This window comes from Octopus bimaculoides, chromosome 5 (assembly GCF_046866305.1).
Source record: "Octopus bimaculoides isolate indiv1 chromosome 5, ASM4686630v1, whole genome shotgun sequence".
Classification (NCBI taxonomy): Eukaryota; Metazoa; Mollusca; class Cephalopoda; order Octopoda; family Octopodidae; genus Octopus; species Octopus bimaculoides.
In genome coordinates, this window is record NC_142932.1 from 110,979,694 (window position 1) to 111,003,985 (window position 24,292).

Consider the following 24,292-nt stretch of genomic DNA (forward strand, 5'->3'; position numbering starts at 1 on the left):
TGTCTTACTTTTAATGGTTTAGCCAAAGGAGGAAGGGCAATGCTTATGACCCTTTTCATGGCCTCAATTTACTTCTTTATTACTTACCATTAATTAGATGCATTTTTATTTATAGTAACACACTCTCCCTCCATCCCTCTGTCTCTCTCCATTTATTGTGAGCAACTTCTGATTGATATACATCTGTTAAATCAATAAAGATATTCATTGTCTTCCAGTTGATATTTTGGAATTCTGTAATATTTAAAACAAAATTCAGATGATGTCTAGTTAAGAGAATGGCAGTATAGATCCACGCATCAATTTAAAAGATACTATTCTATACATGGACTAGTAGCTATCATCTATCGAGGACCACCATTCTAAGCATGATCAAAGAGATTTGGTTTGTTTTTTAAAGTCCAAAATGCTATTTAACCCTTTGGAGACAAAGCCTGATTTGGAGCTTCAGTGCCAAGAAAACAGAGCCCTTTTCAGAATCCCAACAGAGGGCATGCTCTTATTTTTCCCCAAAAAATTCTAAAAAATAAAGTAATTACTTTACATATATAAAACTATATATATTCTTGTAGGAAATTGAATGAACTAATGCAATCTTCTTCATCATTTGACTTTTTGGCCAATAGATCAGCCTTGTAGTCTCCTAACAGTTAATCCTGAACAATTATTAACATTATAAACTTAAGTACACCCTGTAGCACTTTAATATCTTGAAAAACCTTGAGTACACTCTGAAGCCCTTAAATACACTCCTCAGCCTTGAATACACACCAGAGTTCTTAAACATACACACTACATTCCTAAGTACACTCCACAGCAATTAAACACTCTTTTGTCCTTATATACATTCTATAGCCCTTAAATACACTCAACAGCCCTAGATACACTTCACTGCCTTTAAATACACTGCACAAACGCTTAATACACTCCTAACCACAGCTCCAAGTTCACATCCATTCTATAGTACCGCATGTACTCCACAGTCCTAAATACACTCCAGAGGATTCTGTATTTTGAACCAGTCCAATCCATGCCAGCATGAGAAAACAAACATAACTGGGAGTAACGTTTTACTTATAGAAATCTTTTATATGTTTTGAAACATTTTATTGTTCTATAGGGAAATCAAGCCATACAATACTTGAAGTTTTGTGTTGAAGAGCTGGATGTAAGAGACCCTCCAATACACAACTATTTGTTATCACTATATGCTAGGCTACAAGCTGGTCAACTCATGGTTTATCTATCAAGTCAAGGGCAGGTAAGCTGGCACAATATTCTCATAATTACACTATCTTCAATTATTGTCTGTAACTTGTTTGGTCTTTACATAACTAATAGATTTATCATCACTGCTTTTGTGTTCATTTATTTATTTTGTAATATATCAGGTTTATTTTATACCATTACTATTTTGCTTTGCAATTGCAGCATGGAAGGTGTTTATAAGCCATTTAAAATAACACAAAAACCGTTAGATTCACGTCAACATTTAAATTTAATTTGTCAAAATATTTTCGTCGCTTTGAGACCGTGACCTGTTCACTGAGATACAGCACAGAATTTTGTCAGTGAACAGGTCGTGGTCTCAAAGCGACGAAAATATTTTGACAAATTAAATTTAAATGTTGAAGTGAATCTAACAGTTTTTGTGTGTTTCTTAAATGGCTTATAAACACCTTCCATGCTGCAATTGTTTTCATTCCAGCACACGATCTCAGATCAGGTCACTTGCTATGCAAGTACATCTCCGCAATATTTTGCTTTGCTTTTATGAAAACTAGGTTTTAAAATATTAACGTTGAAGATGATTAAGTTGGTCTTCACATAAATTTTAATATCCACAACTCTTGTTTTGCATGTTATCTTGTCATCTACAAACTCTCTTTTATCTAGATCTATGTAGTTTCAAATCTCAATCTTATTCATAAACTTTGAAATAATGAAACCTCTTCTGTTATTTTTTTTTCTTCTATACCAAAGGACCCGGATCATGTTTGCTATGATCTCAAATATGCTCTCAGACTTTGTTTGGAGCTGAATCATAAGGAAGCATGTGTCCATATATATTCTGTGATGGGATTGTATGAAGAAGCAGTGGAATTAGCTCTTACTGTAAGTACATTTACAAAAAATACTCTAAATTGACTACCAAGCAGATAAACCCAAATAAACATCTGCATTTTGTAGATATTGAAATAATAAAAAAAATACGAATTATCTCAATAACTTTCTCTTGTGTTAATTAAAACAGGAGCTGAATAACTTAATCATTAAGATATTTCATGAAACAAAACTGTAGCAGTTACTGATATCTTAGGCACTTGTACCAAAATTTGAAACAATTATTGTCATCGTTGTTATTTTTACCATCAGATAAATGTTGATCTAGCTAAAGAGCAAGCATCAAAACCAGACGAAGAAGATTATGAACTACGAAAGAAGCTGTGGCTGAAAATTGGTAACTTTTTCATTATGTATATTTGCATGTTTGTGGAGGCGCAATGGCCCAGTGGTTAGCGCAGCGGACTCGCGGTCATAGGATCGCGGTTTCGATTCCCAGACCGGGCATTGTGAGTGTTTATTGAGCGAAAACGCCTAAAGCTCCACGAGGCTCCAGCAGGGGATGGTGGCGAACCCTGCTGTACTCTTCCACCACAACTTTCTTTCACTCTTACTTCCTGTTTCTGTTGTGCCTGTAATTCAAAGGGCCAGCCTTGTCACACTGTGTCACGCTGAATATCCCCGAGAACTATGTTAAGGGTACACGTGTCTGTGGAGTGCTCAGCCACTTGCACGTTAATTTAACGAGCAGGCTGTTCCATTGATCGGATCGACTGGAACCCTCGACGTTGTAAGCGACGGAGTGTCAACAGCAACAACAATTTGCATGTTTACATCATCATCATCATCATCATCGTTAACGTCCGCTTTCCATGCTAGCATGGGTTGGACGATTTGACTGAGGACTGGTACAACCGTATGGCTACACCAGGCTCCAATCTAATTTGGCAGAGTTTCTACAGCTGGATGCCCTTCCTAACGCCAACCACTCAGAGAGTGTAGTGGGTGCTTTTACGTGTCACCCGCACGAAAACGGCCATGCTCGAAATGGTGTCTTTTATGTGCCACCCGCACAAGAGCCAGTCCAGGGGCACTGGCAACGATCTCGCTCGAAAACCCTACAAGGCCAGTCAGGCGGTACTGGCAACGGTCACGCTCAGGATGGTACATCTTATGTGCCACCCGCACAAGAGCCAGTCCAGGGGCACTGGCAACGATCTCACTTGGCTTGCCGGGTCTTCTCACGCACAGCATATTTCCAAAGGTCTCGGTCAGTAGTCATATTAATTAAAATTATAAAACATGTTGTAGTTTGGGAAGCAAAATTGATTATCCTTACGAAACAAAAAAAAAAATTGAATTATTTTGGCTTTTACAACTTGACTACAAATATTCAGTGTTAATTCTATTCATTTAAACTGTGCAATGACCATAGACTTGATTTAGAATTGTTATTTACATTTCTGTGACTGTGCTTTTTTCTCGATAGGCACTTGATCCTATGCAAATCCATTTTTACCTCTGGGAAGAGGTGGTCCATATTAGTATGGCCTTTGTTCTTTGACCTGTCCAGCATGGGAGACACTTCCAGGAGTTTGCACTCCACTGGCATAGTTCTTCACTCAAAAAACTTAATAAGAAAATGGGAAAAAATAAGTTAAAAAAATATTTCTGGTAGTCCTATCACTTTTGTCACAAAGCTGGAACATGTTGCTTTCATCACTAAAGGAACACTATATCAATATATAGATAGTTCCTTATTGATTTATAGGATTTTTCTTATATTAACAAAATATACTGTAATTGTTAATGTTTCAAAGCCAGGCTTACATCATTTAAAACCAAGTCTTTCTTTCTTTTCCCATAAATTTTTTTACTTTTCAGCCCGGCATGTTGTAGAAGAAGAGAAAGATGTGAAGAGAGCAATGGAGTTTCTCCGAGAATGTGATTTACTGAAAATAGAAGACATTTTACCATTTTTTCACGATTTTGTTATTATTGATGACTTCAAGGTTAGGAAATTACATTATTCCAAACTGCATTCAAATATCAGTATAAATGTAATCAACATAATTAAAAAGCATCATTGTATAATGTAACTGTTAGTGTTTAAAAACCAGGTGTATATCATTGAAAAGTCTAAGATTATATATATATAGGCACAAGTATGGCTGTGTGGTTAAGAAGCTTGGTTTGTAACCATGTAGTTTCAGATTCAGTCCCACTGTGCAGCACCTTGGGCAAGTCTCTTCTACAATAAACGGGGGCCACCCAATGCCTTGTGAGTGAATTTGGTAAATGAAAATTATGTAGAAGCCATCGTGTGTGTGTCTGTCTGTCTCCCACCACTGCATGGCAACTACTATTGTTTTGTTTACTTGTTTACATTCCCATAACTTAGTGGTTCAGCAAAAGAGACTGATAGGATAGGATAAGTACCAAACTAAAAAAAAAAACATAAGTACTGGGGTTGTTTTGTTTGACTAAAATATTTCTAGGTGGTACCCCAGCATGGCCATGCTCCAATGATTAAAACAAGTAAAAGATAATGTCTCAGCAAGACTATACAATGTACTAAAAATGCAGATTCCATATACATTTCCTCTTCTTTTCTTCTCTTTTATAGGATGCTATTATATCCTCTTTGGAGAAATACAATGAACATATTGATTCCCTCAAAGAAGAAATGGATAGAGCAACCAAGAGTGCCGAAGAAATTCGTAGAGAAATTCAGAGTTTTCGCAACAAGTATTCTTCTTTTAGATATATTTAATGTTGTATTGTTAGAAAGAAGAAAGGGCCAATCTCTACTAAAGACATGTAGCCTGGTGGTTAGGGTGTTGTAACCACTATAGCAAGATTGTGATTTCAATTCCTGGATAGGGTGCTCCAGTCTACTCCACTGTAAAATAAGTAATCCTGCAATAGAATGGCATCCTTTTCAGGGGAATATTGTGGTCTCAGTCAGTCGTGTAACTTCATCCAGAAGTAGGGCCCTGGTATGGGGTTTCCAGGGTTTTGAGGAATGTAGAACCATCCCTTAACCACTATTGGTCCTAGGTCTACTCTGACTTAGAATTGTAGCACTTGTTAAGGTCTTCTAGTTAAGGTTAACTAGGATGTTGATGAAGCTCTGCTTTACCTTCCCTCCTTCATCAAATCCAGAGCAGAGTCTGTTCCAGCATCTGATAGCTACTGTGAGTGTGGGAGGCTTTTGCTGTAGCTTGTCCCCAACCCCAGTTGTCCTGGGTTTCCTCCTTGCGGTGGAGGATTGCACACCTTTCTGATCACTGGAAATGAATCTTTGCACAGACTTTGACTGATTCAATCAATTATATACCATGGAAACAGGGTAACCAGCCCCACGAATCTTAGCACTCAAGAAGGTAATGTCAAGGGGTTGATGATAAGTATTATGAATATCTACATGATGCAATAAATAAGGGTGCTGTTTAAAATTCTGTAAAAAAATATCTAAATCCAAAAAGAGAAAGGAAAGATTGTTGAGATTAGCCATTTCTTTTTTCTGGTATAAAATCAAACCATTTAATACATATTATTTGCAAAGCATTTCATATTAAAAATGTTTATTAGAAAAAATATTAAAATTTATTTATTAGCAAAATAATGTTCATGTAAAACCCTGCCATAACAGACATGGAAGTCAGGTGTAGGCTCCTGCCTGGCTGGCTCCTGTCAAACCATCCAACCTTTGCCAGCGTGGAAGGCAGACATTGAACAATGATGATAATGTTCTTTTAATTTTCCTTTGTTTACACTGCCAACTTTACAATATTTACTTTACAGGTTTGTATTTGTCAAAACGCAAGACAAATGTTTCTTCTGCGGTTTTCCTCTCATGACACAGTCTTTCCATGTGTTTCCTTGTGAGCATAAATTCCATACCGATTGTCTTATTTCAGAAGTAAGTAATTTCAATGAAAATCGGTTATTTGTGGTTGTTAATTCATAAACTGATGTAATTTTATCAAAACACATTATTCATATAGCATCATACCCGTAACGTCACTAGATCTGATGTATGAAGTTATTTGAACGTTTGGAGCATTTTTTTTTCTATTTAAAACTGTTAGTCTTTAACTATTTAAGGTTAATGGATACATCTAGTAAATGATGAATTTTTCTTTTCATCAAAGCAAGCAGTGCAAACCCTTTCAAAGTAAACAGGGTGTCCACAAAGTCTGGGTACATGGAGATTAATACATACTTTAAGAAATTATTATTTCTTGTATTTAATTGTTTATGTTATGATTTTATTTACTCCATGTACCCAGACCTTGTGGACACCCTGTATATTGTATAAATTTCAAACAAAAAAAATTGATGTTATTATTGTCTGATCATTAAACACTTCTTTTATAAATTATATTAAAAAATTAACAAATTAAATGATTAAACTGATTTTAAGAAGGTTAAATTCTAATTAAAATAATTATTTTTAGGTTGTGCCTAACCTTTCTGTATCAAAGAAAAAGAAAATTGAAGAGTTGCAAAAAAAAGTAAAAGAGCCACGAATACAGAATTTATTATTAACTATTCATGGAAACCAGTCAGAAACCAACATTAAAGTATGACACTTTTACCTTTTTGAATTTCCTTTATCATTTAAGACAGTGTAGGAGAGAGAATAGTGATGTTGTAGGAGAGAAATGTGTTCGCATGGATGATGGTACGCTTGCATTAAATGAGGATGCAAAGAAAGAGGTCTGGAGATGCCACTACGATAGATTGCTTAATAAAGAGAATGAATGGGAGAAAGAGAGCCTGCCTTATGTCGACCCAATAGAGGGACCAGCTATCCAAGTTGATAGCACCAGGGTAGATAAAGCAATTAAGAGTATGAAGACCGGGAAAGCCCCCGGCCCATCAGGAATCACTGCAGAGATGCTCAAAATATCTGGCAGTGTTGGCTATAGCCTAGTCACCCGTATTACGAACCAGGTGATACACGAAGGAGTCATACCCTATGACTGGTGTAGCAGCATCATAGTCAACTGCTACAAAGGTAAAGGGGACGCTTTAGATACAAATAATTACAGAGGCATCAAGCTGTTAGATCAGGTTATGAAAGTTACAGAGAGGGTCATAGCCCAACTAATTAGGGAGCGAATCAATTTAGATGAGATGCAGTTTGGGTTCGTGCCAGGTAAAAGCACTACTGATGCCTTATTTCTAGTGAGACAGTTGCAGGAGAAATACCTAGCTAAGGATAAACCTCTGTACCTGGCTTTCGTTGACATGGAGAAAGCCTTTGACAGGGTCCCCCGATCCCTTATCTGGTGGTCAATGAGGAAACTTGGGATAGAAGAATGGTTAGTGAGAGCTGTGCGAGCCATGTACAGAGATGCTGCCAGTAAGGTGAGGGTTGGAAATGAGTACAGCAATGAATTCCGGGTAGAGGTAGGGGTCCACCAAGGTTCCGTCCTCAGCCCCCTATTATTTACCATAGTCCTCCAGGCAATCACAGAGGAGTTCAAGACAGGCTGCCCCTGGGAGCTCCTCTATGCTGATGACCTTGCCCTAATTGCGGAGTCACTATCAGAACTAGAGGAGAAGTTTCAGGTGTGGAAGCAAGGTCTAGAATTGAAGGGCCTTAGAGTCAACCTAGCTAAAACCAAAATCATAATAAGTAGGAAGGTAGATAAAACACAAACCCCTTCAGGTAGATGGCTCTGCTCAGTATGTAGAAAAGGAGTAGGTAGTAACTCTATAAGATCTACCCGGTGCAAGCTATGGACACATAAGAGGTGCAGCAACATCAAAGGCAGGTTAACTAGCAAGTTAGTTTTTGTTTGTGGCAGATGTTCAGGTGCAATAAAGACTGCAAACAAACAGGAAACAACTTCTATCTCATTCCAGGGTGAAAAACTAGAGGTAGTCGATAGCTTCCGCTATCTGGGCGACCAAGTTAGTAGTGGGGGTGGGTACGCTGAAAGTGTAGCTGCTAGAATAAGAATAGCCTGGGCAAAGTTTAGAGAGCTCTTACCCCTGCTGGCGACAAAGGGACTCTCACTCAGAGTAAAAGGCAGACTGTATGACGCATGCGTACGAACAACCATGCTACATGGCAGTGAAACATGGGCTGTAACTGCTGAGGACATACGTAAGCTCGCAAGGAATGAAGCCAGTATGCTCCGTTGGATGTGTAATGTCAATGTGAATACCCGTCAGAGTGTAAGTATCTTGAGAGAAAAGCTGAACATTAGAAGCATCAGTTGTGGCGTGCAAGAGAGACGATTGCGCTGGTATGGACATGTGGTGAGAATGGAGGAGGATAGCTGCGTGAAAAAGTGCCACACCCTAACAGTTGAGGGAACCCGTGGAAGAGGTAGGCCCAGGAAGACCTGGGCTGAGGTGGTGAGGCAAGACCTTCGTACATTGGGCCTCACCGAGGCGATGACTACGGACCGAGACCTTTGGAAATGGGCTGTGCGTGAGAAGACCCGGCAAGCCAAGTAAGATCGTTGCCAGTGCCCCTGGACTGGTTCTTGTGCGGGTGGCACATGAGATGCACCATTTTGAGCGTGGCGGTTGCCAGTACCGCCTGACTGGCTCCTGTAGGATTTTCGAGCGAGATCGTTGCCAGTGCCCCTGGACTGGCTTGTGCGGGTGGCACATAAAAGACACCATTTCGAGCGTGGCCGTTTTCGTGCGGGTGACACGTAAAAGCACCCACTACACTCTCTGAGTGGTTGGCGTTAGGAAGGGCATCCAGCTGTAGAAACTCTGCCAAATCAGACTGGAGCCTGGTGTTGCCATCCGGTTTCACCAGTCCTCAGTCAAATCGTCCAACCCATGCTAGCATGGAAAGCGGACGTTAAACGATGATGATGATGATGATGATGAAACATAATTTTACTTTTCTTAATTTCTGTAATTTTATGTTTCAGGCTGAACTTGATGAAATAATTGGAGCAGAATGTATTTACTGTGGAGACATGATGATCAAGTAATTTATTTCTTTCATTATTGATTTAACTTTTTTTTTTTTTTTTTCCAATTTAAATGCAGCAATGAAACCTTGTATTGCTGTATTCATTTTAAACGATTGCAATATGGAAGACCACACATTAGCCATTCAAAAACACAAAAAAACTTAACTTCACTTAAACATTTATTATTTGGTGTCAAAATTTTCATCAAACAATATGAACTGCAACCTGATCACCAACATGGTTACAACCCATCTCAGTGACTAAGATGCAGTTCAGGCAACAAACATTTTGATAATAGATGTTTAAGTGAAGTTAGACGTATTTGTGTTTTTTTTTAATTGCTAACATGCATCTTCTACACTGTTATCATTTTAGATTCAACACATGGTCTCAGGTCAAATCACTTGCCTGACAACACTTCTGAAATATAATAATGTAATTTTAGTTATACTTTAAATATTAGCATGAGTTTTAAATAGTAAGGTTTCATAGACACATTCCAAAGTGTTGCCATTCACTGTAGTCTTTCATCTGTTACAGCAACAGAATAAACCAACCTTCTTTGTTGTGTAGGTCATATTGTTGACATAACTTTGTCTAGCTGAAAGCCCTTCCTCTTGCCAACCAATTTACAGCGTAGAGTGGTTAATTTTGTCATACCACTGGAACTAAAGAGGATATGTGTGGCAAGATTAAAGAGTCCTCTCTGTTTTGTATTAGTGATTTTATTCTGATTTACTTTTCGCCTAAACAGGCTGCCTGCACTGTTTCCTACTTTATGATGTGGTAAATAAGTTTTTTGCTAATTCTTTCTTGAAAGCAAGGCATATATTTTAAGAGGTGTACAGTATTGTGGCTTCAAATATGACTTTAAATGGCTATGTTTAGAAATATAAACCTATTTTGCCATTCAAATGAGATGGCATCATTTGCAGATGTGTGCTGTTTTTCAACTTATTGGTTTCTTTAGTTAACTTTTTTTTGTTTATATTTTTCATTAATTATGCACTAATAATAGCCTTTTTTAATTAAACTGTCAGACTAATATTGCATGAATTTCATTTCTTATAGATTAATCGACAAGCCTTTTATTGAAGCAGATGAAATGGACCAAGCAGCGAATGGTTGGCTATGATAGAAAACTCTTGTTATTCAAGACTTTGCTTATAAGAAGTTACTGTCAAGATAATTCTGTCTATTGTCAACTGCAAAAGGATTGTGAATTTTTCCCTTAGCATCAAAAAGCCTGGAAATGAAAAGTTGCTTTATTGCTTATATATTTTACTATCAGTCAGCCTTGTTGCCAGCATTGTTTAAAAAAAATATATCAACTTTATCGTGTAATAAATTGGCTTTATACCTATTTATTACTTGTCTTTCTTTTAACACAAAGTTTCTCTCTCAGTGTACAAAAGTTTTTCATATTAACTCCTTAACATTTTTGGGAAATTTGTAAATATTGACTGAAATGTTAATTTGAACAAAGAGCAAAAGAGTGTCCAGTACCAGCTCCAGTCAAAAGGATGGAAGGTTTTTCAGGAAGTTGTACTTTGGTGGGTCTCAGTTGATTGATTTCATTTCCATTACCACACATGCCATGTTCGTTCCATCCCCAACAAACTAACGAGCCACATTCTGAGAAAAATAAGAATCAATTTGTCAGCATCTTAATTTCTTTTTCCTTATATTAAAATTATGCTAAATTTTCTGATATAATTAGATTTATAAACTGTTTTAATTAAAATACCTGACTTGTATTATTAGCATTTACAAAATCTCTGGAGTGAAAATGTAAATTATGTTATTGATTGACTGAGATTTCCTTTATAGGCATTGAACAATCCGTTATATCAACAATACACCTATCTCAAAAACATGGCAACACACACACTGTGTCTACAAGTGAAGGTGCATGGTCTAGTGGTTAGGATGTTGCACTTGTGATCATGAGATTGTGGTTCCAGACCAGGTGGTGCATTGTGTTCTTGAGCTAAACCCTTCATTTCACATTGCTATGATCATTCTGACATTTGACACATGCTTATGTCCCCATACAGTCAATTTGATGGAGAGGGTGAGCTTATGTGAACACAAACATTTGATCACTACAAACAAATCATCTGTGTGGTTGTTCAGCGAGAAATTGTGGAGCCTTTGTCCATTGTTTAATGGTGGGAGAGTTCATTATATGGACATCCTGGCCACAGGAATCTTTTAAGCTGGTAAATTGGCAGATCATTGAATGAAATGTTTGTGGTATTTGATTCTGTGCTTTGATGCCAAGGATCAAATATAATCAATCAAATACTTGAAAGCAGTGTCACAGCATGTTTATAGTCAAATGACTGATGGTAATAAAATTTAGATTACTTAAATGTTGTCAGCAAAATAAAACACTTATTGGCAATAGAATATGTATGGAAAATGAGGTTTCTTTTTTGTTTTAAGTATCAAGTACTTACCTAAAAGTGCTAAGTTGTGTTCTGCTCCACAGCATAACTGTTTAACTTTTAAGCCTAGATCTTCCACAATGTAAGGTTTTGGATCACAGTTTTTGTATGTAAGATCTGTAGGCCTACCTAATTGTCCATAGTCACAACGGCCCCAACTAATTACTTGGTGTCTTTCTGAAATAAAACAAAGGTGAAGACCTGGACTAAACAACAGCAAAAGCAAACCTTTTGCATATATCATTTGTGGACAAAGATAAAAGTTACACCAACAAATTGGTTTTTCAAGTAATACCATTTAAATATCAAAAGCCCAATCAGTTAAATAGTCAATGGCTATTTAGCATCTAATTTGATCTAAAAAGTTTTAGGGATTCACAATAGATATCCCAGGTAACACATATTTGAATATCATTGCTGAATCAAATAAAATACTACACTATTAGATGGAAATTAGCAGTCAAATCTATGGGCTGTAAATGTGGTTAAACTTGGTGCTTTACTATTATACCTCTCAACACACCCACCTCTGTTGAGAGGTTGTGTTTTGCAAATTCTTTGTGACCAGACTAGTACTGGTGCCACCTAAAAAGCACCAAGTACAGTCTGTAAAGTGATAGGCATTAGGATGGACAGCCAACCATTGAAACCATGCCAAAGTAGACACTGGAGTCTGATTCATTGGCTCCTGTCAAACAGTCCAACTCACACTAGCATGAAATACAGATGATGATAATAATGAGGCCTTACTACAATTAAAAGCAAGACCAGAAAGGAATTAAAATTAATTGCTGATATTATAACACAAGTGAATTCAAAGGCCCAGGCTTTAGTGTTCTGACAGTGCTGATAATAATTGAAATTTTGAGACTGCCCTTTATATAAACTAACTTACCCAGTATAAAATAAGATGGTAGTTAATATTCCCCAGAATTTTATGCCTTCATATGCCATGGAAACTGAGTAAACAACCAATGAGTTGTAGGACCCAAGACAGTACTTACTTTATTACATCTGTATGTTGTGTAATGTTACTTTTATATTTGAAATAAAAACAGATCTCAGTGATTTAAATTGCTGGACATCAAAATAAACGTATTGCAATATTCAGTCATTTCAGTGTTGATTTAAAATCCTACAAATATTAGTTTTGCTTTTTAAACCATTCACCAAGTTTGATAGGTTGGGTATCATATTTCTACATAGACTGGGGTCAATTCAATCAACTAAGGTCCACATGAAAATTTGATGACTACCTAATCAAAATAGATCAATATTAAGTAAAATTTTAAAAATCGATTCACACATCTCATCATCATCACCATCTTTAACATCCGCTTTCCATGCTAGCATGGGTTGGACGATTTGACTGAGGACTGGCGAACCAGATGGCTATGTCAGGCTCCAATCTGATCTGGCAGAGTTTCTACAGCTGGATGCCCTTCCTAATGCTAACCACTCCAAGAATGTAGTGGGTGCTTTTACGTGCCACCGGCACAAAGGCCAGTCTGGCGGTACTGGCAACGGCCATGCTCAAAATGGTGTATTTTATGTGCCACCTGCACAGGAGTCAGTCCAGCGGCACTGGCAACGACCTCACTCGAATGTCTTTTCACGTGCCACCAGCACAAGTGCCAGGAAGGTGACGCTGGCAACAGTTGCTCTGGCAACGATCACACTCGGACGGTGCCATCACGATTTCGCATCTCTGTGCGTATGTGATCATGTGTATGTATGTGCGATTATGTCTGTGTGTGTGTGTATCTAAATATGTGTGCGTTCTAGAGTGTGTGTTGTCCACCTGTCCATACATGTGTATGTCCATCTCTGAAGAGTTTAGATGCAAACGAAATCTGATATAATAAACAGTTGGAGTGGAGATGGTGAAGAATTATACATGATGAATAGTTCTCGATGAAAATAATAAAGAGGTACTTACTCACACTGATATAAAAAAATAAATAGGTAAAAACAAGAATTTACCTGTCAAAACTAGGAAATGAGACCAACCACTATGTAATTCTTGGATAATATCATTTTCACTTAGTGGGAATTGGCAGGAAGAAATTTTATAAGGTTCTGTTAACATCTTCACTTCCATGTTTGTACTTTGGCCATATTTATTACAGCCCCAAACACAAATGCTGCCATCTTCTACAAAATAGAACATTGAGCATTAAAATACATCACAGTTATTAGCTATATAACATAGTTGGTCATGACACTTTTGAAATTGTTAAGAAAAAAATGTGTTCTCTTTCCTGGATAATTTCCTGGAAATTATAGTTCAACAATTCCTTCTTTTTAAATGTTAAATAGTTCCTCTCAAGAGTTTATTGCTATTCTTGGTCCAGTAAATAGTTAAAAAATAGCTACTTCTTAATTTTGATCTGTGCTATCCTTAAGAATATAACATTTTTGCCATTTCTACCGTTATGAAGAGGTCACAATGCCAATGAGGAATAGATGTCAGCTTTCAACCAAAGATTCCATCATTGTTAATTTTGTGGCAAAATGTAAAGAAATATGTCTTTTGACCAATTAAAAGAATATAGCTTGGTTGTATGCAAAGCTAAATTGAAATAAATACTTTGGTGGTTTATATTCAGATCAAATTTTGTTACATAAGAATGAATAAAACCCTACACATGGCACCTGAATATATATAACTTTAGCAGATAAACCAATCAGTAAGGTCAGCACTGACACCAGGCCCAGCTGTCAGATGGATAAGAGTATTATAACCCTTAGTGTAGAAATAACAGTTCCTAGTTTGAATCTTGTCTGGTACAATGAATACATCTGATAACATTTCGAGATCAAACTGATTGAAACAGCATTCATATAAATACTTTAATCCCAAAAGTTTGAAAAATTATAATCTCAGTTTGATTGCGAAAAAGTATGAGACAACTTCACCATGAATAAAGAGCCATTTTGAAGTGACTACACAAAAAAGCTATAATTACTAATTACTTACTTAATAAAGCTCCACTGTGAAAAGCTCCAGCAACCAAAGACTGTACACCAGAGATGCTATTCACTAAAAACCGAAAGAAACATTAATAAATAAAGTATTTCTTTAGTTTTATGTAGTTGAATATTTTTTCGAATTCATAGAATTAAAAAAATGATCTTAAAATCATGGATTCTAAATAATCATTTATAAACCTGAACTGAAGTTCAAAAATAGGTAAAAAAATTTTCGATAACAAGCTGCAGACATTGGCATATCAAAGTTTCTTGACCTATCCTGACATGTTGCATGATCTTTGTAAACAAAAACACTTATTCAAATGATATCAATTGTTGCCAGTTCACTGCATAACCATGTCTGGGTCGTTTGCTGTTTGATAGATGGGAGGGTTATTACCTTAATTGGAAACAGGTGAGGGTTGGCAACAGAAAGAACATCCAGCTATAGAAAACCTACCAATGAATTCTGTGTGACCCATGCAAGTATGGATAAGTAAATGCTATGATGAAGATATATTCACAGGAGACTCTTGCACAGTTTCTATCTATCAAATTTCTTTCTTACATAAGTTAACTCAAGCTATAATAAAAGATACTCAAGGTACCATACAGTGGTACTGAACTCAGAATCAAACTTCTTAGCCAGCCATACCAGCCATACCTGTACCTATTGACCCATATTTCCATACTGAAAAGCAAAAGATTCTTTAACAATGAAATAAGAAAACTACAGCAGCTTTTAACATACATTTTTTTGGCTTCTCTTGTTTGGTTGGTAGTTGCTCAGAGTTTTTAAGTCCCAGTTGACCTCTTCTTCCAGCACCCCAAACGAAAACATCACCTGAAACTGTGGTCACATGAGTTATTTATAAAATGTTACACACACACACAAACACACACACATAACAAATATTAAGCTTGTGAAAGTTAATGTAAATTTTAAGCAACTCATCAGGGAGACAAATTTTTAATTTATCTAATTTATCGAAAAAATAATTTATCTTGGTTTTCAACTTATATCTAGCAAAAAGACATGGACTAATTCCTAAAATATGCTCTTTCTTTTAGACTGAGCATTGTCTAGTTGAATATAAAAAATTGTTAATCAAGACGTTTGACACCTGTCACTTTGAATGTCTTCATCTTCCACCAGAAAACAAAATTCTTTTTAAAATGTATTTTTACTTTTATCCAATACCTAACTGCATTTAAAAGAATGATTGAATAAAAAATTAACAGAAGTTATTACCAGGAATGTGGTACAAACAAATTCAAAGACCCAGTTTTCAATCATACAACAATGTTAAAAAATAGCTACATCAACAATCTTTAAATACTAATATTTAAAGCACAAAACTCACTGTTCTATTTAACTGCTTTACATTTATCATTTTTTTTTGTCTATCTGATCAGAGTAGATATTGTTTATATCTACTTTTCTATTCATGCAGGACTAGAATGATGTTTTATTGGAGCAATTACTTTTACAGTTGGATGCCCTTTCTATGGCTGACACTAAAACCATGAAGCAGAAATTTATTGATAGCAAGCCACAGCATACATAGAATAACATTGGCCCCTTAGTCCCACAGGGGGGCTCTTGAGGCAATTGTCCAGTGTGCCCATACCTTATGACTGCGTTGCTCAAAAGTACAATGCAATGGTGTAGAGTAAGATTTTAACTCTAAACCATATAACCATTTGTGCAGCTCTTTAATCCTCTTTAATCCTACAGCTACTATGTTTCTCTAAACTGAAATTGATGAATGTAAGTAACATTCCATAAATCTCACATTTCACTATCTCAGTTTTTAAAATTAATCAGAAGATTTTCAGATATTTTCTAAGGTAAATTGTAAAGATTTGTCAAAACATGTTGGAATAAAATATTTAACTCTTTCGTTATCATACTTCTGTTGAAGTACACTGTCGTTGTTTCAGTTAAAAATAATGAAGAATTTAGTAAAATAACTTTGTTATTATTTACATTGGTTTTTGGGACATAAGTTAACAAGAAATTTTATTGGAAGGTCCTAATTTAGAGCAATTCAAAATAGAAAATTTGTAGAACCAAAGGTGGTCCTAGATGAGTTAGTATCAAAAGGGTCAAGAAATATTAAATTTGCATCATAAAAACAGTTTACATCACTTTACTTGTCAAAGCCATGCTGTGCCTCATTCCTGCCACAATGTGGGTAACCATACATGATCTGTCTCTCTCACTATCACTGTCTTCTGCGTTGATGGATATTTCAACCTGTAATGTAATCAGAATGGAACATATGCCATTGCTTTTCAAAACTCAACAATCTTCATGTCATGAATATTTTTAAAATTAATAGTATGGGGGAACTGAAATTAGCAAAACCAATTTACAACTTTAGTAGACATGCACCCAACACCAAAGCTGAAGACACCTCCGAAAGGGGGGGCCCTGCCACATCAAAACGGTAGAGGAATAGGGGCCGAAACCGGACGTGGTTCCTCCTGATGATGTCTTGAGCTAACTGGATCCTAATCCACCAAGGGAAGGTATGTCAGAAGAAAGTAATTCAACAACGCGGGTTGATGAACTGTAAAACGTGTGGCCAGAACCTCCTGGAAAATAACCATAGCGAGGGACATTCCACAGTTGAATTAGAACAGTCACAAACAGTGAAAGAAGATATGCACCCAACACCAGAGCTGGAGACACCTCCGAAAGGAGGGGCCCCGCCATGTCAAAACGGTAGAGGAGTAGGGGCCGAAACCAGACGTGGTTCCTCCTGATGATGTCTTGAGCTAACTGGATCCTATAAAGGAGCTGTTGCGGTAGCAGACCACGAAACATGGTTGAAATTCCTCAGCGAGCAGAAGATTTGTCAGAATTGACAACTGAACATATGTTAGTTTATGTCAGACAAATGAGTGCTCGATACATGTTGTAGAGGATATTAATTTTTTTATTGAAACTAAGAGCTTGTCTCAAAACTCTAGTTTCACACCACTGTGATTTATCAGGTGAAAAATCTGAAGATTAAAGTGGCATGAAACCCAAGTCATGAGACAAACTCTGCTTCAGTTTCAATAAAAAAAAAACTGTGTGTGTGTGTGTGTGTGTGTAGGGATATTGATGTCTTACCATGTGTATATAAAGTATCCTCTTCACCAATGAAAATAAGCTATCAAAGGTCCCACCGTAAAAACTCTGACACAATATGTTAAGGGCTATAGAAGTTTGCAGCTCTTATGATATGATTTCTTTACAACCAAACCCATCTAACTAAAACTATGACCAATGTAACAAATAACTGGATACTTTACTGCTATCCAAACTTATTTCACCTACCTTCTTGTTTCAACTTTTAAATCATGTCTTTTTGCTTCTACTTGTTCAGGCGAAAGGAGCAGTGCCCATAGTTTTCCCATGCCCTCCTAGACCAGTGAAATTGATGACATTAATGTTCCTCTTGAACTTTTGCAAGTTAACACCTGCAGGAAAAACATGAGCAGAGAGGAATTCCAGAGGATCGATATTCTGGGGAGGAAAGACTGGCCAGTCATTAGTGTGGGACCAAGGATGACAAGTGTAGAGACATGTGATGTAGAAATGCTTGAGAAGAGCTGGCATAAACTTAGCCAGTTCCAAAGAAAAGAAGCCATTATAATAACAATCTCCAACTACTGTCCAAAATATGAGCCTTGAACTTATGTACAATTCAATTTCAGAGTTTAAAAAGTAAATATAAAGTCTTAAAAGTATAAGTGTTAATTTAGTTGATAACCTTTCTCCTCAACCCACCTGATTAACCCAAACAAATTAACAGCTCAATTAACATAAACAAATCACATCAAATTTATGGATCATTCTCAACTCTTTCACTCTGTGAAAGCTCTAGGCACTGTTCCTTCCTCCAGAACAAGCAAAAGCAAAAAGTCATAATTTAAAAGTTGAAGCAAATAGGTACGCGAAATAAAGTTTGGATTTCAATGACATATCAAAGTTTCCTGAGAGTTGAGAAAATCTCACAGTAATCTTACAGCAACATACAAGTAAATCCTTAGGGGACACAAATCTGTGAATCAATTTCAGTTTCCAATTGAAGGCACTTCACTGCTTCGGGACTTTAAAACCTGATGGAATCATGGCCTGTGACATGTCTTGGGCATCTAAATATGTATATTACCTCATAACTTATTTATTTAAATTCATACAATTACCTAAGTAAAAATCAAAAACAAAATGAGATATGCAAACTATACTGCCCCAAATCATCACAACTCATTTTTTATACGTAAAAACTTATCAACCATTCAAAGTAGGTTTAGGTATTGACTATACTTATACAATGAGTATCAATGAGCTTGAAGCATTCCATTGTTGTCTCTTTTTGTGTAAGGCAGAATAAGATTTTTAACCTAAGCATGGAAATTAATTTTGTGAAATTCTTAATTTGAAATTATCTCTCCTTTTTGAGAGTTGTTAAAATTTTATGCTCAATATTCTGTTTTTGGTTCTTCAACTATGAGGGAAATGTGAAATAATTAAAAAGTGTGTGTGTGTGTGTGTATACATCATTCAGTACATTACACCTTAACTAATTTAAATAAAAATCAAGTACTTACTGGGAGAAGTGACTTAAGAGTACCAGTGACTCCAAGCTGACCAAAAGTGTTAGATCCCCATGTGAATACACGACCTTCATCTATTAAAAAGGAAAAATAATGCTTAATGAAAACAAAAAAAATTATTTAACAGAGATATTGAGTAATTTTGTAGCAAGGCAAATGTGAGTGTGTGCATATGTGCCAATGAGAGAGAGAAAAGAGGGAGCGATTTAGTTATATTAAATATATTAAAGCTGGTTACTAACCTGTAAGTGCTATAGAGAAGTCCCAGCCAGCTGTAACTTGTGTTATTTTATAAGATGAAAGGCCACTGACTTTAAGGAATGTATTATGCATTTTGTCATCTTGACAACATTCTTCCTTACCAATGGCACCAGAAGAATATACAATTCCATTCTCTGCAAGAAAAAATCTTTAGTCATGAAAGTACATCACTTATTTATAATTAAATAGTCTTACATACTAGAAGAGAGCACAATGCATATTATCAAGGTTCTCCATTTCGTTGATATGATTGTCTTTCTCTGTGTTACTATGCACGTCTCATGTTTCAACCCAAATTACAATTTCTCAAGTAAAAACTCAACTGCCACATACAGCACTTGTTCACTTCATTCTGTATATCTTATTGCAAGAATAGTAAAATGATTGTTTTAAATTTTGGTACAAGAACATTAATTTCAGAGGGGAAGCATTAGTTAATTACATCCATTGACTCTAATACATGACTTGGTACGTTATTTTATCAACTTCAAAAATATGAAAGCAAAGTTGACTTTGATGGAATCTGAACTCAGAAAAAGAGGAAAGGAAGCAGGAAGGAATACCAGTAAGCATTTTGTCCAATGTGTTATTCTGCTAGCTCTCTACCTAAAATAATACACATCTGTAGCTGTTGTTGTATAAATAGGTAGGGGGGCTCTGAAAGGGATCTCACATTTCTCAAAAATTATGGTAGAAGCCTTGGTCTCGGGACCACTCATGTCTGGAAACTGAGGTTGGGGGTAAGCAAAGGCATGCTCTCCATAGAAAATCCAGCTTCAAAAAAGCCTCATGATAGCAAAGGTGAATGGGCATCAGGTTGGGGTGGGCTGCACCTGCCTGCCTCAGTTGCTATGGCATTGAGGTAGATCCGGCCATCCCCATTAATGGAGACAAAACCCAGATTTAAAACACTGGATGATGATGATGATGTTGTTGTATAGACCCAGGAGCATATTTCAAATGGAAATGAGATAAGCCAGATTAGTGGCAAGCATTTTCAGTTTTCTGTCTGGTATCTAGGAAAAGTAACTGAACATTAAAAGATCAAATGAAATTCTTCATCAATTAAACTCACAGCTCACAGCACCGAACCACACCTCATATTGTCTATTGTCTACCACACCTCCTCATTTTGTCATAATGGTTAGGTAGAATAAGCCATTCAAAGTGGTTTGATGTTTTTGCAAGGGACACAGTTTAGTGTCAGTGCTTTGACAATACAACCAGTATAGACAGTAACTTTCTAAAATGTTTTTTTTATTGTTGTTTATAATGGTTTATAACTTAAATAATGATAAAATGACTTACTGGAGACTAGTAAAGAATGACCACCACCTCCAGTAATAGATGAAATGTCTTCAAATGAACAAGTGTTTTGTACAATTTCAGTAGGGACATTGAGATCATCTGGCTGCCCTTGAGCCAGTTGCCCATGGCTGTTTGACCCCTGTAATACAGAACATTAAATGCAGATCGTTAAACAGTAATTAATCAGATGAGTTCTTAGTTAAACATTGCTAAATGTTGATTTCAGGAGTAGAATAATTAAAATCTTATATTTTAAAGCTGATATAAGGATATTACTATAGCTTAATTGAATTTTGGCTACTTTATCCTTACTTATCCTAGACAATTATATTTTCTATTCTTTTGATTATGCATGTGTGTGTGTGTGTGTGTGTGTGTGTGTGTGTGTGTTTATAATTTTAACATCCATTTTTTCCATGTTTGTATGAGTCAGATGGAATTCACTGAGCAGATTTTCTATTAGCAGATGCTCTTCCTGTTGCTAACCCTCACCAGCCTCCAAGCAAGGCAATATTTATTCATGGCCAGACAAGTTTTTTAACAGAAGATCGGAAATGAACATCACTTGTATGACAGTGATGATTGCTTACTATTTCATGATGTCAAGACTAGGTGACACTAACATACACACATACCTACACACCATATACATATACACATATATGACAAGCTTCTTTCGGTTTCTATCTACCAATTCTATTCACAAGGCTTTGGTCAGCATCTTGTTATGATACAAAACAGTTGCCCAAGGTACTATACAGTAGAACTGAACCTAAAACTATGTGGTTGGGAAGTGGTCTTCTTAATCACACAGCCATACCACATATATATATATATATGTGTGATCATGTAGAGTAAAAAAAATACTATGTAACTCTTCTTTCTTTATCGTTGTGTTGAATAGGTTTAAACCACATTAATTTTATCAAACATGGCAATTTGTCTGACTCCTTTCCCATGCTCACAACTTTCCTCTTCCTGAAAAATACTGCTCTAGTCCACCATCCTGATCTTTGTCCAACCCTATATCTACCCAACATTAGATGACGAAATTACATAACTTTCAATAGAAACCATTACGTACAGTTCAGACAAAAGATTGGAAACTCGAAGTCACAATTTTTGTTAAAATCTCTTATAAAAATATTTTCATCATGAAATAAGAACTGCATTTATAAGTCCAGCAAGTGTATTTTAGAGTTACTTCCCTTGCACATATTTTTTTTATTTACTCGCAGACCGAAGTTGACTTTCGATGACAAAACTATTTCAATATTGCTCTTTTGACGCAATAAAAAACTGTTATCTAAATATTTCAAAATTTTCAATTCGATAAACTGAACCTTAACTAATAATACCATTAAAAAGACTAGATATCACCATCTTAGCTGATCACCGAGACATGTTACAATTCCATGTCCGCTTTCTTTAGTAGAATAAATATGCTGCAGAATTTAGTTTCGGTTCAGTTTGTTTCTTTTAAATATATATTCTGCCTGGATCTGATTATTCAAAAGGTCACTGTTGTTTAGTCCCCCAAGTCGGCCACAATCGAGAAAACCCATGATAAAAGGTATTTAAACTATAACCATTTGGCCTTATATTGAAGAAGAATGACGCCCGGACTGCATTATGTAAAGCATTCCTTTTTACGATAAGATGAGGTTTGAGGGATATTTGGCAGCTTCTTCTCACAGGAAGAGCGACCATGTAGAGGCTCCTTGAATTGAGAATTCAGGAGTTTAAATAAGTTCGTATATTGTGGGAAGAAGAGGAATCTGTCCGATTTGGGACTGTCCCATATTTTTACTAGTGTCGGTCATCGAATCGCCGCTAGTGATAGACTTCATCAAAAGAAATCAATACTCGAAGTAAACTACCATACATCGTTCCATTAAACATAACCTCTTTAGGGGTTTTTTAAAATTAAGTTGCCGGTGTTTGTTACTTTGAAATTGAAAGACATTTTTATCGAAATAATTTTAGAACATTTTTGTATATTTCAATAGTAATTTTTAAAACTACTATATGAAATTTTGAGAAGAAAAAAAATGTTTGAAAATGGAATTAAACTGGTATTTTCGCATATTATTAAAATTATAAAATAACAAGCGTCGAAGAGAATTTATACAAATTAAATTCGATTAGCGAGGTTGCCAAATTGAATGAAACAAATTCAAAAATCGGCTTGATGAATTTTTTTTTTCTGAGAACAAAATTCTTCAGTTTATGAGAAATATTGTAACGTTCACGTTTCCTTAAAGGCACAAAAGTGAAACAGTAAAAATCCAAAACCCAAACCCTATCGCGGTTTCAGCTTTCCTTTTGCTCAAATGGCGCACCGAGATTGATAAATATTCGAAAAATAATGGATAAATATTATTTGAAAGTACTAACAGGAAGAAAGCGCATTACAATTTAATATTAATTAGGTTTTTAGATAAAATGCATAAAAATCGGTGCTTATGTAAGTAAAGTATATGAAAGCACCTCTCCAACTTGTTGCTTGTTCATTCTTTATTTCTTAATTTAGAAAACAAGGTTGTTATATTAAAGTTTGTAAATGTACGTCAGTCCAATTAGCGCCTTGAGTTAAAATCGATAATCGTTTATTAGACATCTTAATAAACGTAGAGAAAATCATGAGTGAAATAACGAAACCTACCCACGAAAATAACTTCATCCTTTGTTTATTTGCTTTGTTTGCTGATAAATTTTAATGAAGAACATACAGTGAACAAATTGAAAGCAAACACCAAACACATACAGAAAAATAGATTAATTAAATTCAGATATTGATTGCTACGAATTTACGGCCAATAAGTAACGTAAGCCATGTTGAATTCTGTGTGGTTTATTAACCAATCAAATTCTATCTCCTATTATACGAGGACCCCTCTTCCAAGAAGTGCTCGTAACCCCTCTGCAAGTGTCTAGTGCCAACCAACTACATTCTCTATTGATCGACGCAGTTTCGCAGACCGCCTTCGCTAGAAATTAGCTAACAACGTCATGTTAATTCTTCTTCATTGCCCTATTTAACTGCTGCTGTAGCACGCTTTCTTCTTTTTTTCTTTTGTTTCCAGTAAGTCTTATAATTCAGGCTGCTTCCTACTTCCATGTCATTTCCATGGATCCGAGAAGTCTACTGTGCCTTATAATTTGAACAACTTTTCTTTTTCTTCCTCCTTTCGTCGTCTTCGTCTGTATATTTTTCTTTTCTTCTTTTTCTTCCTCTCTTCACCATTGTCTTTTATATTCCTCTCTTTCATCTCATTTCTTCCTCTCTTTAGCTTCTTTTTCTTTTCTCCTCCCCCTCTTCTTCTATTTCATTCATATCAACAGTGCTCTATAGGAGGAACAGGAGTCTATTTTCCTGTACTTCACTCGAACTTTATTTATCGACCCGCATATCTATGATCTTTTACACAGGATAAAATGGTATTGTGTACCTGGTTATAATCCTTTTTCGTTTATTTTATTGAGGGGTTTCTTTGGGGTGGGGCGGGTGATGCAACATTTATTAAACAATGTTATACATCTATTTCATGTTATAAAAAATATAAAATATCTAAGTTTAACATTATTAATGAATAAATATATACTTTGTTTAGGATACTTTGTTATAAATTTTAATAGACAAACAGTTTTGTCTATTTCCATTAT

At 35.9% G+C, this 24,292-nt stretch overlaps 2 protein-coding genes across 4 annotated transcripts in view; one reads left to right on the forward strand and one right to left on the reverse strand.

Moving 5' to 3' along the window:
• The window catches only part of LOC106874497 (vacuolar protein sorting-associated protein 18 homolog), a 52,767-nt gene extending 42,384 nt beyond the window's left edge, over window positions 1-10,383 (forward strand). Inside the window, exons 22-30 of the mRNA XM_089352937.1 lie at window positions 1,121-1,261; window positions 1,984-2,115; window positions 2,377-2,461; window positions 3,949-4,076; window positions 4,691-4,812; window positions 5,872-5,989; window positions 6,528-6,653; window positions 8,976-9,034; window positions 10,092-10,383. Coding sequence (XP_089209063.1) covers window positions 1,121-1,261; window positions 1,984-2,115; window positions 2,377-2,461; window positions 3,949-4,076; window positions 4,691-4,812; window positions 5,872-5,989; window positions 6,528-6,653; window positions 8,976-9,034; window positions 10,092-10,155 — 975 coding nt within the window. The 3' untranslated portion in view covers window positions 10,156-10,383. The remainder of the gene's footprint in view (window positions 1-1,120; window positions 1,262-1,983; window positions 2,116-2,376; window positions 2,462-3,948; window positions 4,077-4,690; window positions 4,813-5,871; window positions 5,990-6,527; window positions 6,654-8,975; window positions 9,035-10,091) is intronic.
• On the reverse strand, window positions 10,353-23,500 carry LOC106874502 (secretion-regulating guanine nucleotide exchange factor). 3 transcript variants are annotated; one of them, XM_014922247.3, is made up of 10 exons: window positions 23,292-23,500; window positions 20,627-20,765; window positions 19,300-19,452; window positions 19,052-19,131; window positions 16,601-16,703; window positions 15,195-15,293; window positions 14,451-14,513; window positions 13,454-13,624; window positions 11,483-11,647; window positions 10,353-10,655 (listed from the first exon to the last, which is right to left on the reverse strand). In XM_014922247.3, exons 1-10 carry the CDS (start codon window positions 23,307-23,309, stop codon window positions 10,492-10,494), a joined length of 1,155 nt encoding a protein of 384 aa, XP_014777733.2. In that variant the 5' UTR covers window positions 23,310-23,500; the 3' UTR covers window positions 10,353-10,491. The 3 variants fall into 3 exon arrangements, with proteins under 3 accessions (XP_014777733.2, XP_052824132.2, XP_014777734.2); XM_052968172.2 differs by lacking the exon at window positions 23,292-23,500 and adding an exon at window positions 21,711-22,993; XM_014922248.3 differs by lacking the exon at window positions 20,627-20,765 and having other exon boundaries at window positions 23,292-23,477.
• Window positions 23,501-24,292: the final 792 nt, after the last annotated feature.

Bases quoted from the DNA above. Each gene is read 5' to 3' on its own strand.
- LOC106874502 (XM_014922247.3), bottom strand. The intron at 14,514-15,194 runs GTATGTTAAAAG...TTCGGTTTTTAG, and splicing joins ACAAGAGAAGCCAAAAAAAT to TGAATAGCATCTCTGGTGTA. The intron at 10,656-11,482 runs GTAAGTACTTGA...TATTTTTCTCAG, and splicing joins ACACAACTTAGCACTTTTAG to AATGTGGCTCGTTAGTTTGT.